This window comes from Acanthochromis polyacanthus, chromosome 11 (assembly GCF_021347895.1).
Source record: "Acanthochromis polyacanthus isolate Apoly-LR-REF ecotype Palm Island chromosome 11, KAUST_Apoly_ChrSc, whole genome shotgun sequence".
Classification (NCBI taxonomy): domain Eukaryota; kingdom Metazoa; phylum Chordata; class Actinopteri; family Pomacentridae; genus Acanthochromis; species Acanthochromis polyacanthus.
Window position 1 is genome coordinate 37,049,967 of NC_067123.1, and position 17,353 is coordinate 37,067,319.

A 17,353-nucleotide genomic window follows, 5' to 3' on the forward strand; every position below is an offset into this window, starting at 1 on the left:
TGTGTGTGTGTGTGCTTATCTGTGTGCGCATATAGTAAGTGAACATACTCACAAATTCAGCTGCCTGTTTCGGCAGAGACTGTCATCCTTTGTTTTCGTGCCACATGGAACATTTCAGCCACAGATTTGCTCAGCGAGAACCAAACGGCCCGCAGCTTCCTTCAGCTTCCAATCGACTGACCGATGAAATCTGTCATGTAGAATCAAGAACATGCTGAACTTGTCGTGTCGTTTCATTATTTGAAATGTGTGTGTGCATGTGGATACGTTCAGATTTTTTCCTTTTTTTGTCGTCTGCCTATGAGTTGGACTGAGTGATATACAGTCATGGAAACAATGATGAGACCACCCTTATTTTCATCAATTTCTTCTTCATTTTAATGCCTTTTACCACTAAAGGTGTATTACCTGAAGAATACAATAAACACGTTAAAAAATGCAGCTGATTCCATCATACTTTATGTCCTATCTGACATGCTTCAGCTTCATTGTATTCCAGGGTATCTAAGAGGACATTTCATGTCATCAGCAGCACAGAACATGTAAAGGTCTAGAGTGGTTTCCTGCTGACATTCAAGCCGTAGCACAACTTACAAGTTGTCAGCTCTCACATAATGCCAAAAACTAAAGAATTATGTGAAGCCACAAAGACAGCCATCTTGGCACTGCTGGAATTTGGCATGAGTAAGAGAAAAAAACAAAGATCTCCAAGATAGCCATTCATTACACCAAGAAATAACAAGCCCAACATGGTTCTATCAAACTGCTAGCTGGTCAGGAAACGTCTTTCTACCACCAGATGACCGTCACTCATCCATTCCTGTGTCAGGAATCGTCCTCAGACCTCCAGGGACCTTAAAATTGAGTGAACGCTGTGGAGAAATGGGACTTCTTGTGCAAGGACAGTTAGAAAGCGACTTGTTGAAGCTGGTCTGAAGTCACACAGGGCAGGAAGAAGCTCTTCAAAGAAAGGCAGAGGAAAGCCTGGTTACTCTTTGCTGGGATGACAAGGATTGGACCGTTGATGATTGTTCTAAGATTCTCTTCAGGGATGGATCCAATGTTGAGTTGATGTCCACTCCAGCCAACTTACTGTTTAGGAGGAAGCCGAGAGAAGCTACAAACCAGACTGTCTGCCCCTACAGTAAAACATGGGGGTGGATCAGTGACGATGAGGTTGTTTCAGTTTGGGCGGAACAGGGCAAAAGGATTTTTGTTATTCTGAAGAAAACCATGGGAGAAGCCTAGATATTAGCTCTTAAATTAAACTTATATGAGCTAATTTTGTTATCTTTATCTTTGTCCAAACAAATGTACATTTAGTTGTACAAGGCATTGAAATTAACAACAAATTGAACTTAACAAGAGTGGTCTAATCATTTTTTCCATGAGTGTAGTTGAAGTGATTATAAGGATAAGTAAAGCTGCACTACTTGATACTTTATCACTGGATTCATTACTAAATACAACGTGGAACCTTGAGTAAGGAATTAAAGAATTATCTTCGGACTCGTTTCTGCGGGGCATTTTAGCTTCTTTCTGCTAATCAGTTTGCTGACTTGCAGCTTCAACGTTTGATTCACTCCTACTGATCTCAACATTGTTAGCTGGTGGAAACATAGTGGAGCTTTTAGCAGCTAAACAACCAGATATTTCCCTCAGGAGTTTAGCGAAGTTAAATGAAAGCGAATTCATCAGGTGAGCACAAACACAACTTCAAACGATCGCTGCTGTTGCTCCATATCTGCTCCGTGTGCAAATAAGCAATTTGCCACAACAATTTCTAAGGTGATAATATGTCACTGTTGTATTTACTGCTTGTTATGTTGCCTCAGGTGGCTTAAAAAAGGAATAGAGGTTTATGCATGTTTGGCAATAACGTTGAATCACGGTGCATTCAAATGCACAAATCCAATAAGCTAACTTTAATTTAAGCATCAAACTTTCTGTACTCTTAATGTTTTTAATTATGTTCTGCTCAGAATCATGACAAAAACTCACAAATTTGTAGAGTAATAGCATAAAGAAATCATTTCAGCTTATCATTAACACGATTCTGCTGAGATTTGATGAATGCTCGGAACTGATTTCTGACTGAACCTAATCCTTGCTGCAGAAAAGAGCGGTATAGTCTGTGGAGGCTCAAACAAAAGCTTTGCATGTGCTGTGTGATACAGGTGTGATTGAGCGTGTTGATTTCCTCCTGCATGATACCTGAACACTCGAGCCGTAACCCTCCTGGCTGAGGCAGTTGGAGGCTGAGTGAGCCTTTGAGGCGCACAGATTCACATCCGACATGGCTGCCTGAGCCATAAGAACAACTCCATGAATTATGAAAGGGCACAAGCCCATTGCTGGGCCGCTCTGCGAGGGGAAGAGATGGAGGGAGAGATAACTACACATTGTAGATAGATAGAAAGATAGTGTGGAGCAAAGCAAAGTGGGGGGAAAAAATACAGGAGGAAAGAGATGCGCTAGCACAATAAGAGGGGGAGATGAAGCTTGCATGTGTAGTGGAGTGAAAGGGTGTTTGTTTTGGAGAGAGGAAGAAAGTGTGTGTGTGCTTATATTTGTGTGGATTTGTGCCTGCCTGTGTATGTCAGTAAGATCGGCACGGCGTCGGTCCCAAATCCAACCAGCTGCGTGAAGAACTGCTCACTATGCTGTTGGATTTAGGCTCATCACCGGCCCACAAAGGCAACATTTTCACACAGACATAACATGCAGCACACAGGCTTTGTTCCAGGCTCTTCAAACAGTTTTCAGTGTGGAGGTGTGACAGCACGCCAGGCGGGGATCTGCTGCCCACCATTTCCAAACCCCAGCAGAAAACACAGCAGAGACAAAGACGGGGGATTTTTTGTATTTTTTTTTTTTTGCACCAATTATCTAATGTGTGATCTCGGGGCCTGGCTGCCTGTCATGCACAGCCTCTGGTTTATTCTGTCTTTTAATCTTTCTAGTAATCTTTTTTGCCTCTGCTGAGCCGGTGTCACAGCAGTGAACTCCAAGACAAGGCAATTCCATTAGGAGATGGCATTAGGCGGCATTCATTAATGGCCCTGGCCAGATGCTGCGCTGCACATGGAAGGGAGGCGGGGGGGCGTTTGAATTTGATTTGATTTCTCAAGATAATGTATTGTGCCTCATCACAAAGTTGTTCCAGAAAGGGGGCTTTCCATATTCAGAGGGAGATATTGTGGCTATTGAGAGAGCAGGTGGATTTCGTTGAGTGTCTTTGTGTGGTCTAACAATCCCCCTCCACCCTCATCCTCCCTCACTCTGTTCCAGGTCTATCTGTGTGAAGCCTATCTGAGCCTGCTCAGTATTCAAGGCTCCGTCCACTCGAATCTTCTCTCCATCTATTGGAAGTGTCTAAACAGAAAACGGCACCAACATGTAGCATTTCAGCCTGCTGCTCCCAGTGCTCCCAGTCTCCCTCTCCTGTCACCGTCTGCACGCGTTTCCGAGCAGCAGCAGCTGTGGTGTTAGAAAATTGTCCTGGAGAAGTAAACACGCTGAGAGATGCGCTGCCTCTCCCAGGATGCCGCGAATTCAGAATGCACCTTTTTCTGTATGTCCTCGGTTACATAAGCAGCCCATATGCAACGGCAACCTTCACAAGCCGTGGCCTTGGGAGATGTGGAGTGACGGTGGGGAGGAGAAGAAAACACAAAAGTCACAGAGATGGAAGAAAGAAGAGGGGGGAGGGAAGGAATAAAGAACAATCGAAAGAGAGGAAGTGTGCAGGTGAGGAGACGGAGAGGAACGGAGGGGAGTGAGAAAGAAAACGTTTGCTGCAGCCAGTCAATTATTCAGCAGAGAAAGGTCTGTCGTACCTTGGGAGCTGCTTTGAGCACGCCTGCCTGGCATCACCTGCTAATGGGCCACAGATTGACATGCTACCTGAGCAGACTCTCCCTCGTCCTCGCCCCCCCCCCCCATAGTAGCTCTCTCTCCTCCTACACGGCCTCTTATCAGTGCTCTCTGGTGGAACGTGTAAATAATTACTCCATGACCACTCCGCTGTGCGAGCTGGAGGGTTGTTTGCACAAAGAAAAGAGGATATATTTTAAAAGGGTGATGGGTTATTTTAAGAAAGCTGGTGAATTATTTATGGCGGACCGCTAGGAAGTGTTTGTGCATTTGTGGTTCTGTAGGTTTGGTGTATTTGGGGGATATCACAAACTGGAGTAAAATAACTTAAGGGTGCTTATCTGCAAAAGTTGATTGTGTTTAAGCTCAGTGATCAGGGTGTGGGTTCATATCGCTTTGAGGTTTCTTTCATAGTGTTAAAAGTGTGTGTGCTTGTGTGCTTCTGGTGGTCTTTTGGGGGGCTGCGTACCTACATGAAACCCTGCAGTTGCCATGGCTCGGAGATAAAAGAGCAGATTATTCTGCTTGGCATCCATTAGGGTTGGCGCTGGCTGAATATCGTCCAGTCTAAATCTGACCCAGAACTACTTTCCTTCATCTTTCTTTCTTCCTTTCCACCTCTTCCCCCTCTCCCGCTTTCTTTCTCTTTGTTCTCTTTCCTCTCTTTTGTGCCGGCTGAGGGAGGGATATGTGTGGCAGCCCAGAGTAGGAGCTTAAAGACTGAGGTTTTTGAAAATGAACACCCTACTGTGGTCGACTTCCTGCGAGAGCAGCCGAGCCCCTCGCACACTGAACTTCAAAGCTTCCATACTGCACTTTATAAAGATAATGTAAGTGGCACTGTTGCCTCGTGAGCCTTTATCTCCATTTCGTTGTGGTCATGATGCCTAATCTGCTGTAGGTTTTCTTTAAATGCGTGACGTGTGCGTGTAAACCCTCTCGGTCTTTCTCTCTCCAGTGTGGCCTCTTTGCTTTCAGTGGCCAGACAGTTGGAGATTGGCAAGATAAGCACTTAGTTTTTGGACGTGGCCACGTGGCCTCGCGGGAGCTGCCTGGCACCCTCGCTGAGGGTGTGGACTGTGGAGAATTCATCTTGATGAGAGCTTCTATTGTGTGTCACAGCTCCTTCGCTATCTCACGTTCTGTCTCTCTGGATGAATCTTTGTCTCTTTCAGGTCAACACCTTTTATATTTGGGTGGCAGCATACGGAAGGAAAGAAAATAGCCTTGAAACTGGCCACTTTTCACACTTAATATGTTGGTTTTATAACAGAAGACGTCCACATTGGGGCTTGAATGCTGCAATGTCCTGACACCTCTGCTTGGAAATCTCAAGCGGTCTCTCTCTGGACTGGTGTGGTGCAGAAATGAATGAATTCCAGAGGAAAGGAAAATGATTGTGGATGTTGATTGTCATTTCAACAGCCCCAAGAATATGTGAGTCAGTCGTTTTTCTCTACATGTTAGACGTATTCTGTCATTTCTATCACTTTTTCTTATTTTTGTACAATTTTATCACCTAATTTGCAGGTCAGACAGTCCATTAGGTGAATGTAGTGAGAAAATATATAGCAGAACAGCAAAATACAGAATATATCATTGAAAGACAAATATGTCTTGTTTTTAAAAGAAATTCAGAAGAAGTGGCCTTGATTCATTTTTTTGCGATTAGTTAGCATTTTGTCAGTGTGATTGATTTAGTTTTAGACATGTTTTTGAAAGGACGCAATCATAAAATCATCATACATTCCAGCGTTCAGGCTCACAATCGGCTCCTCGTTTTTTGGCCACCAAGTAGTCGTCTCTCCTGTCAGGCAGCATGCCACCAGCCGTTTCAATTTTCTATTTGAAAAGCAGCAAACGGGTCGGTTCATCTTCTCCTTCCTGTATTCGTCCTCTGCTAAATTAATCAGAGCTGTTGCCAGTGTCGTGTTTTTAGATCTGTGGATGCATCTGTTTAGTGCACCACCTCCTAAACCGTCTAAACTCCACGTAGTTTCTGGATATTTTTTGCTCCTGTTACGTTTTTACTCATGTTTCACTGTAATATTCAGTTTGATCTGTCTGTCTTTGTATCTATGCGTCTCACCGTAACCGAAGCAACCAGTAGCTCTGAAACAATGACATGGTCTACAAGGGGGGAAAAACCTACTAGATGTAATTTGACCGATACCCATCACGTTTTTACTCACTGTTGACTCATTTTTAAAGACTTGCACCTCTATAGAAACAACACAACCATGATTAGAAGTAGAGGGAACTCAGAAAGGTCTTTCATGCAGTATAAAAATGCTAGAATACCGTAAATCACAACAAAGAAAAACCAAAGCAGGATTCATTTCAGTCACAAAAATGAAGAAACAAACAACTGGAATCAACATGAACAACATTTTTTAGTGCTGAAAGCTGTTACCAACACTAAAAATATGGATATTTTCCAACTCACATTTGTAATTTGTTTCCATTAGTGCTGTCAAACAATTACAATTTTTAATCAGATTAATCACAGAGTTGCTGTCAATTAATTTGGATTAATCCAGATTAAATATCACTCATTTTTATTCTACAATAATTGCTTCTCTGTCTCTGAAAAGACCCTAAAGGTTTGTCACATCACTGTAGGTCACATCTCAGTCAATGGTGCACCATTTTTCAGTCTTTCACAGAATGTTTCTTGTGCAAATAGAGAGTAAGACTAGTTTGATGAACTATCACAGCTGTAAGCTTAGATTTAGATCCCTTTCCTACATGAATGGCATGTCACAGATGAGTAGATAAAGGACTGTTGGAAAGTAGAAAATATGACAATTCTTTCTAGTTTTAAACTGTGAAGCTCTGACGAATGGTGTCATTTTGGCAATTTTTAAAATGATCAAAAAGGTCCTTTTCAAACCTGATCCAGCAGCTTGTAAAGTTCAAAGGGTTAAAAGACTCCAAACTGTTTGCATCCAAGGCTACATTTAGTGATGAGTCATGTTTAGAGGATGCTAAACTCCTACCTGCACATGAAGCGTACGCAAACGTAGTCGTTATTCACAGGTTCGGTACAGTTCGTGATGTCCATGTGTGACTGTGGGAGCACTTGCAGGAGCACAAGCCTCACTAGACGAAGCCAGGAGGACAGGGAGATGTGCTTTTTCACCATCTGACGACACCGTTCTGCAAAGCAGAAGCAGATAAATAGTGAACGAGAGGCCGGGAGGGGGGGTCGGGTGTGAGACGGCGAGAGAGCAGCGAGCTCACAGAGAGAGCAGATGTGGGCGATCAAGCCTTTAATAGTGAGGTACAATTAGAGCCTCACCTTGAGAGAGATGGACCCTTGTTATCGCGGCGTGTCGCAGGATATAATCACACCGAGAATTCAGCGGGATGGATTACTTCTCAATGCTGCCTGTGACTGCGGGCCGGCATCCGCTTGTGTGATACCTTTGAAGGTTTTCTATCATCAGGAGAGGAAGGAATCCCATCGTCTTTCTCCATTTTGCTGCTTCTCTCTGTGCAGTTGTTCCATTTTGCGATTAAAATTTCATGAGCAGATTTTTGGACCAAACAAACACTATACCACTGATATTGTAGCCACTTGAAATCCCAGTTAAACTCAACTCTAGTCATTAGCATTGGGGAGTTTAATTGCTGGATTTGAGTGGTCGCTAAAGTGTGAGGCCGTATTGCTGCCAGTGTGAGCTGCCACACCAATGCAAAGCCCAGGGGCCAATTACAGCCAGAAAAAAATGTTCCCGAGTGGCGCTTGGAAACATTACGCTGTAATAAAAGCTAAGAAAAGATGCCTCTACTTGCTTCTGTTTCATTTATTTTATTCAGAGTCTAGCTGGATGAGAGCCGCAGTTTAATATTCAACTGTGTCATCCATATTTCTGTTTGATATTTAAACTTCCTCAGTGGATGGCTAGAAAGTAAAGAGCAGCTTAAGCCACATAGATTAATCAATGAAATGTATGCCTGTTCATATTTCCTCAGAACGAGCTGGCAGCAACCCATAATGCTTTGCAAGTGATTTAATCAGAGGTTGGAGCGGGTGAAAATGGCATTATTATGTTGATCATGATCAGTTTTGTTCCCCTCTGTGCTACAATTCAAACAAGTATGCCCAGCGAGCCAACAAGCAAACACCGAATGGCCTTTGCTTCAGGCCGGAGTCCACCAGTCTTTTAGCTCGTGTCTGTTGGCGTGCACACCTAAAGTATAATTAGAAGGGTGACTTTCAATTTTAATATTATTTTAATTGAGCTATTTTTTGAGGCCTGAAGTGGTAAAATTATGCAGGAGACAAAATGAAATGCAGGTTTGAGCATGCATTAATGCTCAAACACCTTTTTGTGCATCCTCAGTCGAAACAGAAGAAATAATTTGTCAGTTAGGTGTTAAATAAATTTATCAAGCACTAATACCAAACATTTGCTGCTTCCAGCATGTGAAATGTGAGGATTTGTTCCTTTTCTGTCTTTCTCTGTGTTAATTTGAATATTTGGGGGTTTTTGGGCAAAGCTAGCAATTTGTAGACTGTCCCATAGGGATTATGGGTTTCTCGCCGTTTTCTGATTATTTGTAGACTACAGGATTCATTACTCTTTCTCAAAAAATATCAGAGAGAAGCATTTGTGCCAGACATATTGCATTTTGTTTTCTAAATTGCTCTTATGTTTGGCATCATGTGAGATCTTTGGAGGATTCTAGAGACGGAATAGAAACCTTTTAGTGTCTCAACTCATTTCCTCCGCTAGATGGATCATGTTCATTTTGTCGTTTCTTTCTTTAGAACAGCATTACTTTTAAACCAACAGCTAAGGAAAAGATGTTTTTATTACCTTGGCCGTCCAATTGTGTGCAAACAATTGGACGACTCACAAGAACACAAAAAGACAAAGCCGAACAAGAAAACTTAAAATCAGCCGCCATGGACCACTGTAAAAGAAACAACCACGTTATGGACTGGGATAAGCAGAGGATGTTGACATCTGAGGCTATCAAATAGACCGCAGACGTGGTTGAAACATGTCAACAATGTAGAACAGTTAAGCCCAGGATGTAGCAACGGTGTCCCCTCAAAATAACATCGCAAAAAACTTGGAAAAACTCGACATTTTCAGCGTAGTTAGTTGCTCGTCAGACTAGTTTGGACTAAAACCAGGTTTCTGCCGGAGTATTCTTCTCATAACTGCTTCTGCCTTTGCTAAACTGGCTAATACTTCACATTTCCTCAAGCTTTCTCCACTCACTTAGCAAAAGGGACATCTGGAGCAAGACTTGGCTTGAGTCAATGTGGCCTCAAGTCAAGGAGCGCAAGATTTTGATACAGGAGGTGGTATCTTGATGTTTTTCCTCAAACATCCTTTTATTTTGCTTGCTGAAGTTGCCTCTAGGTCACAGTGCCATGCCCTTCTCGTTAAGCATTTGATTTTAATGGAACAGTGATTCAAAATAGTTGAAAGAAAGAGCCAAGACACTGGACAGCTGAACTTCCAGGCTGGATCAGCGAGCAGAGGGACCATCATTTAACTTACCTCAAAGATCCATTTCTCAGCCCCTGTGCTGGCAACAGTCAGCTCCACTGTTTGTGTTCTTTAGCTGATGCTGCACCGTGACCCGGGTCTCACTTAGAGGGGAAAGCAAATAGATTTCACTTACAGGAGATCAATAAAATATCACTTTAAAGCTGAAATCTATAGCTTTCTGCGTGGTCAAACTACACCGGCGCTGTCTTGAGTATTATGAAGCTGTTTCACCTCATTGTTGTCGACGTTGAGTGGAAATGTCACGACCGGGCAACATCAACACAAACGTATTAATTACCCAAATGATTAATTCATTTGAAAGCTTTGGCATTTCAGCGTTTCTCAGCAGCACAGTGGAGAGCTAACACTTTATGATGGATTGTGGATATAATGAGCGATTCATTGGGAAAACATCACATTCGGGTTGAAGCTGGGTTAGAGTAGAAGAAAGCTTTAAGAAGCAGCAGACGACATGCTGCGTCCACGCTGAGGTCAGTCAACAAGCAGAAAGGCTGACGTGTGATTGGTTGGAATCAATAAGCTGCTGTTAAGGTGATTGGTTTGAAAAGGTAATTTCTGTCAAGGTGTCCTTGAGCGAGACTTGTAATTACTTAGCACAACTATATAGTGCTGTAAGTGGGGTCAACACCTGTACACCGAGCCTTCATAGATCCTCAGTGTGAATGTTAAACATGTATCGCTTCACAGCATAAAACTTTCCAAAGACGAGGAAAGAAAAGTCGCAGAGCTTTTTTTTTTTTTTCAGAATAAAGCAAGCAAAGAAGGTGGGAGACTGGGGAATAACTGCAGGGAGGTTTGTAGAGGAATGGGTAAATATGAAAAGGTAATGTTGCTCAATTTCCCCAACACCAGGAGTGGACAGAAGGAGACCTGGAGGATGACTCCCTGCGGTCTCATAGCAGTAGAGGAGAGTTGCAGTGTCTGCCTCTTCCCTCCGACTGGCTCAGCACTTGTTTCTCCCGCAATCCTCCATTTTGGATCGAAACATTGTAAACTGGGCCGTTAATTGCGGCTTTAACTCAATCAGTGACAACTCACAGGAGATGTAGTGTTTGTGTGTGTGTGTGTGTGTGTGTGTGTGTGTGTGTGTGCTGTGACGGTTGTCGGTGTCATTTGCACGAGTAATGAGTTTTGGTGCTGAGGTACAGAGAAAAAACAGCAGAGTCTAGCTCGTGTCTGCCGGGGGACTCGATCGGACGAGTCCTGTTGGTGGTAAACAGACGATCGGTGGATGGCGTTTTAAGTCACGCCGTTTCGTGCATCGGTAGTTTATCCTCCGACAAAGCCGACGCTGATTACCCTGGAGAGTGTGTGTTTAAGGTCATCAATGACGCTGACCTCATCTTTACTGAGGGAAGCTTTACAAACACAGACTTTCACCACAGAGGTCCACAGCGAGTGCAGGATTGTGCATAATTATTTCACCAAAAAAAAAAGTTTCCATTCACTAATTTTTCATGGCAGCCATATTGGAAACCAATAATGACGAATGAAGCAGACACCTGTGTTACTGCTAATGAGATATAGATTACTTACCGTTAGTGAGAAGAATCTGGGCATCTCTGCAAAAATCCTCTCTTTAACCTTCCTGTTGTCCTCATATACGGGCACCAAAAAATATTGTTTCCTTGTCTGAAAAAAATCCAAAAATTCACCAAAAAAATTCCCCAAATTTCTGAAAATTTGCAAAACTTTGAGAAAGAAAATTAAAATAATTCCTCATTCCTTAAAAGTTTTTTTAAGTTTTATTTTTTAAAAATCCCTCAAATGTGGCAAGAAAATTCTTGCAATTTTTTTAAATGAGTAAAAATCTTACAAAAAAATCCTAAAAATATCTAAAATGATTACATACGTATTAGTAACACTTCTGATATTTTCTTTAAGAACATTCACAAAAAAAAATCAACCAAAATCCAGTGAATTTTGCTGGGTTTTGGTTGATTGTTTTTTTTTTTTGTAAATGTTCTTTAGAAACTTTTTTTAACATTTCTTTTTTTCCACCAAAAATGATTCAAAGAAAATGTGGACATCAGAAGTTTCACTGTGAATGTTTTTTTTTTTTTTTTTACCCCCACATTTTCAAACTTTAAAGGGGAACTTCGGTTTTTTTCAACCTGGGGTCTGTTTTCATATGTCATTTAATACATGTGAGTGATGGAGAAATGAATTTTTGACAGAGATGAGTGGAGCGATTTTGCGTCGGATTACCGAAGTTTTTACGTCGAAGTGCATCAACTGGAGTTTCAGGGTCCATTTGTAAAACGTTTAGCCACAACTTTAGCGTTTCCTTCTCCGGGTACGGTAGTCTGTGAAAGTTGCGTGAATGGTAGCGCACCATTCTGTTGCCACAACTCGGAAATGCGCACTGACGACCCATTAGTTTTACCAGGTTTAAATAAAACTAACTGTTCTGTAATCCGACACAAAATCGCTCCACTCGTCTCTCTTCACATGGGGCAAACAGCTGTTTCCCCCACCGGTGTTTTGACGCAAGCTATCGCGTGATTTCGGAACAAAATTTGTTGTCTAGCGTCCCGAGATTTGGATACAGACCACAACAAATAGCGATCGCCAAGTAATGTGGAGGTTTTCGTTCACTTCTCATCTCTAGTATGTTGTGGGACACTCATTGAGACTATCTGAGCCGGTCAGTGTGGGGGAAAAAAAACACGTTAGGGCGGACTTTGACGCGGGGGGGGGGGGCAAGTTGTCCCATACTTTTCGCTAGCTGAGCTGCTAGCTGAGCTGCTAGCTGAGCTGCTAAGCTGCCTGCCTGGCTAAATACTGGAGCTATGTCTAAAATTCATTTCTCTATCACTCACATGTATTAAATGACAAATGAAAACAGACCCCAGGTTGAAAAAAAACGAAGTTCCCCTTTAAGACGGGTCAATTTTGACCCGCAGAATGACACGAGGGTGAAATTAAATCATACTGACACTTTTGTGCTATTTTTGACTCAAACAGCTCCGTTTGTATTTTTTTCCTAGATGTACAAGCACACAAAGCGAGCAGGAGGCCAAATCTTTGCAACAAAATCAAAATCTATAAGTAAAACATGTCCTACTATAATATAATTTTGAAAACTATGGGGCGTATGAGGGGTAATGGAACCACTTTGCTTTCAAACTGCATTCTTGTACCGTTGGTGTAATTCCATAAATGTGAGCTCTTGTTGTAATGTGCATTTGAAAAGGATAATAATGGTGTAATTTTATTCTCTGCAGCAGCTATCAGCATTCATACCTATGAAAACCACAAGTGCTCCATTCTATAGTCAGACGCTATTACTGTCTTTGCTGCTGCAAGGTTGCACTACGTTTGTCAAAAGCAACAACTCGCCTCTTCCAGCTGTTTTTAATGGATTTCTGAAAACACTTGGAGCCTCTGGCAGTAATGTAGGACGAACCTGCAGCAGAACAAACAGCACTAACTTCTGTGGCTGTGAAGAATACCTCGGCGGGTTCAGACTTTTCGCATCCCTTCATGTCGGGAGACGCTGAAGAAATAAACAAATACAGTTGCGCCGGTGTTATTTTCACTGAAGAGTCAGCCGTGCTCGTGCCTCTGTTTTCTCCCTTTGATGCAATCTGGCAAAAATGATTATACAGAAAAGAAAATGACAGAGGACCTGGATCTGTTGCGGTTTTAAGCTCAGTAAAGCAAAACAGAAAGTGATTGATGCCACTCATGTGGAAAGTGAGGGAAATAAATTTTTCCCTCATTTTTATTACTTAGAAACAGTGTTGGGCAAGTTACTTGAAAACTGGAATCCGTGACTCGTTGAAAAAGGATTTTTTTGATTATTTTACTCAGCAGCAACTCAGCTGCCAGCTCTATTAAAGCAACTCCAAATCCCTCAGTGCTACGCTACATGTTGCATCTTTTGTACGAGTAGAAAAGACGGCTGAAGGATTTGGAGAAAAGATCAAATTGGGATTTTTCTAACAGATTTTCTGCAATTTTATTAGCGCTTTCAATTCAGTATTCACCGTGTAACAGATCTAAAACATGTGATGGAGGTTTATCACATGAGCCACCATCAAACGGTGACTGTCACATGAGGAGGACGGCATGAATTTGTAAAAAACACTGACACCACACTTTAAACCGTGGATCAGACGTGCTGCAAAAAGGTTATTACATGAAGAGAATGGGCTTATGCCGGTCGAACCGCCACTGACAAAACGTCAAAGTGTCACTGAGTATTGTAAGAAGTGCATTTTAAATTTAGTGCTGCCTACATATGACGTCTGCCTGTTTTATTTTTTACTCCGGGAGTTATGGATTTTCCGTAGACGTTCTGTCCACTGCATGTTTTCACGTGTCTTCCCCTCCAGTGCTATACCTTTCCAGGGTTATTTATTACTGCCAGTATTCTCCGAAGACTCTCTTTAGCGCAGATGTGAAAGGTGCAGTGGTTCTATCTTTGTCTCATTCTTCCATGCTTGTTCTTTTTTTTTTCTCTCTCTCTTGCTATCTTCCTCCCCTGGCAGTCTTCACCAGCTTGTGCAGCCTTTACTAACTAGCTGTGCACTCCCACTCACAGGGAAAATGATGATGAGACAGCAAAAAACCCGCCACAGAGACAATGCACAGTGCAAAGAGGGTTGGATGGAGGGAGCGGGGCTGCAGAAAGAGGGGGGAAAAAAAGAGAGACAACGCGCGAATGAGAGCCATCAGTCTTTTTTTATGCACTTTTACCACATATATGTTCATCCCCGGGGATCGTTATGTCTCTGTCTGGGCCTCTGCCTCCCCTTTTCTGTGCCTTTTATTGTCATCACTCAGTGCTTTTTCCTCCCCTCCACCTTAAGTTATTAAATCTGTTCTCACCCCCTCCCTCTGTTTCTCCTCTTCTTCTTCCTCTTCCATTCCTCTCTGCCCCGCAACCTTGTTGTCTTGTGCCACTAAGTGGACTGCTTATATAACGGCGTACACCTAGAGGGACTCCCCGCCTCCTCTCACCCAGCCAGCCACTTCTTCTCACTCCACCCTTTTAGTCTCCTGTTTTTCTTCCTCCAGCCCCACCTTACCTTCTCCTCTTCCCACAGTTGTTCTTCCTCCTCCTCCTCCTCCTGCTTTTCTTCTCGAGCCTCCTCTGCTGCTGACTTTGTTTGAAACAAATGGTCCTCCTGCTGTGTGACTCCGACTGATCAGGCTGAAGTGATAACCAAAACAGTAAACAGTAAAGTAACGGCGCTGCGTCTTCATTTGGAGCAGAAGCGATTGGTTTTCACAGCAGAAAATGCATTCGGATCCATTTTGGTAGTGAAATGGCAACAGTTATTTGAATTCTATGCTAAGAAATGGAATAAATGTCCCATAAAAATTGAAAATGTCAACGTTTCACTGGTGTTTTATGGAATGATCAGTGGATGCATCTAAAAAGGATTAATAAGGAGGCAGGTGGAGATTTGTCTCCAGCTTCTATCTGCATCAGAGGTGTCAAACTCATTTTAGTTCATTCAGCCCAATTTGGTCTCAAGTGACCAGGAAAATCACAGCATAAGAACCTATAAATAGCTACAACTCCAGTTTTTTGTAAAGAATTATCTTTTTACAAAACGCTATGAACGACCTGAAATTTCTTAAGTTAAATAAATTCAGTTTCAACATTATGCCTCAGTTTATTATTTGCACATTACAATTTACAGATCGCAGAGTGTCTATAAAGGCATGAAACATTTAATCACAGGTATTTGGAACTGAATGATACAGTATTTTACTTTACGATCAAAGCGGCGAAAGTAAAAACAAAAGCAAAACGAAATATTACAAAAATGATACACAAAACAACAAAAATGATACAAGCAACATGAAATAAAACAAAAGAGACAAAAAATTGCACAAAATAGTTACAAAAGGACAAAATTGGGCACAAGAGATGAAAAATGACAAAAGCGAGAAGCAAAACGACAAAGAAATAGCAAGACAAAAAACAGAAAACGACAACGCTACACAAAACAACAAAGCAAAGCACAAAAAGGCAAAAATAAGACAAAAAACACAAGCGAGACAAAAATAACAAAAACGAGAAACAAAACAACAAAAACATGAGGAGTCAGACAAAATATTCCAAACACGAGACAAAATGTCAAAAGAACAATGAGCAATACAAGATTCTCACCAGGATTTTTGACAGCGTAATGGCAGGTCACTATGCACATGCACAATAGCCTTCATTAAATCTCGCGAGCGGCCAGTCCAGATGTCAGCCAATGAGCGTCACGCAGATGCTCCAAATGCTCGTGATTTAGGTCACTATTCACCATACATGGCATCACGGAAACAACCGAGACATGCTAATTGTAACCCCGAGATTGGAAGCGACTTTTAATTTTAGACGGGAACGGGTCAATCGACAGGAAAGTACGGCTGAGGTGGGGAGACATAGATTAACCTTGATAGGCACCCAGTCGATAAAAACAAACGCACATGGCGTTATCTGTCAAAGTAACTCTCTTTCACAGCGCCAACTGCCCCAATAAAGAAGTTTTCTCACATAAATATGGAAATATTACGCAAGCAAATGTGCTCAAAACACAATACCACAACTTGAAAGGCAGCGTAGCGGCCCTAACCACGGCGTAATCTTTTAAACTGACAGCGTAACGGCCCGTTACACTGAAATGCGCTGGCGAGAACCCTGCAATCTAGTATTTTACTTTATGATCAAAACTACTTGCCATGGTCTAGAAATTATTTTAAATTTACAGTTTTAGTTTGGGATTTTACAGACTTTTACACCGTCTTCCTGCGGGCCAGATTGGACCCTCTGGAGGGCCGATTTTGGCCCGCAGGCCGCATGTTTGACACTCCTGATCTACATGGATGCACCAAAGAAGACATTACTGTCCATCTGAGAGGCCTCTTCTGCATACTTTCCTGTTTCTCAAATGTTCAAATGCAAATGCAGTGCTGACCAGTTTGCTTCTACTGCTGCTGTCTCTGTAGAACCCTGCAGCCTTTCATCTATAAATACTATTTAGCGCTCAAACACGGACACAATCTCGCCTCCTTGCATTCAGCTCCTCCTGCCCTCTCACTTATTTTCTCAATGACTGCGACTCTCCCTGACTTTATTTACACGCCACTTGCATCCAAGGATTCTCCTTGCCGCGTGTTTTCATATTCAGCGCACCCTCTATCTCTCACTTTTCATCTTATGTCTATCCACCACTCTCTCTCTCTCTCTCTCTCTTTCTCTACCCCGCACCCATTGCACCTCTTTATCTGTCTTCTACCCCCCATTCCCACATCTCAGCCTCCCTCCACCTCCTCCAGCCCCCCAAACTCTAAATATAGTCCCTTTGAAGCATAGCTGTGTTGTCTCTTCCCGCAACACTGCAAGACAAAAGTCTGTCAGCTCACATCTGAGCAGCGGGGATAGAAAGCACAGATAAGATTGATGGCCCACGAAAAGAACACCGGTTAAGAGAATTGATATTCATCTGCCTCGGCATGTGTGTAAATGAATAGAAGGGATGGCAATGGAAAAAAAAGATCAGAGTGGAGGAGAGGATCCAAAAAAAGAAGAAAAATGTAGCACCACGGCGAGAAAGATAGCAGGACGGAGAGAAAGAAAGAGAGAGAGAGAGGTGGTGTTAGGACATTTCTGATCTTCATTTTGTAATTTAATAATAATCTCTCTGGAGGCCTGACCTAGTAACGTGTGCACTTGTTTGTGTGAGCCTGAAAACACCTTTATATATGCGTGTGTGTCGGCACAATGTATGCGCAGTCTAAGATGCTTATGAGTGTGTGGAAGTGTCTTTTGTTTGTGTGCGTGTAGCGAATAGTGTGTAGGAAAAAATGGGTGCAGTGGATGGGAGTTTGAGAACAGCACAATACCTCCACCTAATGGCGTGAGTGTGTCATTACAGGCGCAGGGTTACAAATCACCGCAGCCGAGGACAATTCCCCTCTCATCAGCTCACCTG

At 42.5% G+C, this 17,353-nt stretch overlaps 1 protein-coding gene across 3 annotated transcripts in view; it reads left to right on the forward strand.

Annotated features, from left to right (window-relative positions):
* Positions 1-17,353, forward strand: part of efna3a (ephrin-A3a) — a 73,531-nt gene that overhangs the window by 38,323 nt on the left and 17,855 nt on the right. The window contains exon 1 of one of the 3 annotated variants that reach the window (XM_051955769.1): positions 4,607-4,706. The exons of the other annotated variants lie outside the window; for them this stretch is intronic. Coding sequence (XP_051811729.1) covers positions 4,612-4,706 — 95 coding nt within the window. The 5' untranslated portion in view covers positions 4,607-4,611. Of the gene's footprint in view, positions 1-4,606; positions 4,707-17,353 lie in introns of those variants that run through there. 3 annotated transcript variants of the gene reach the window in all.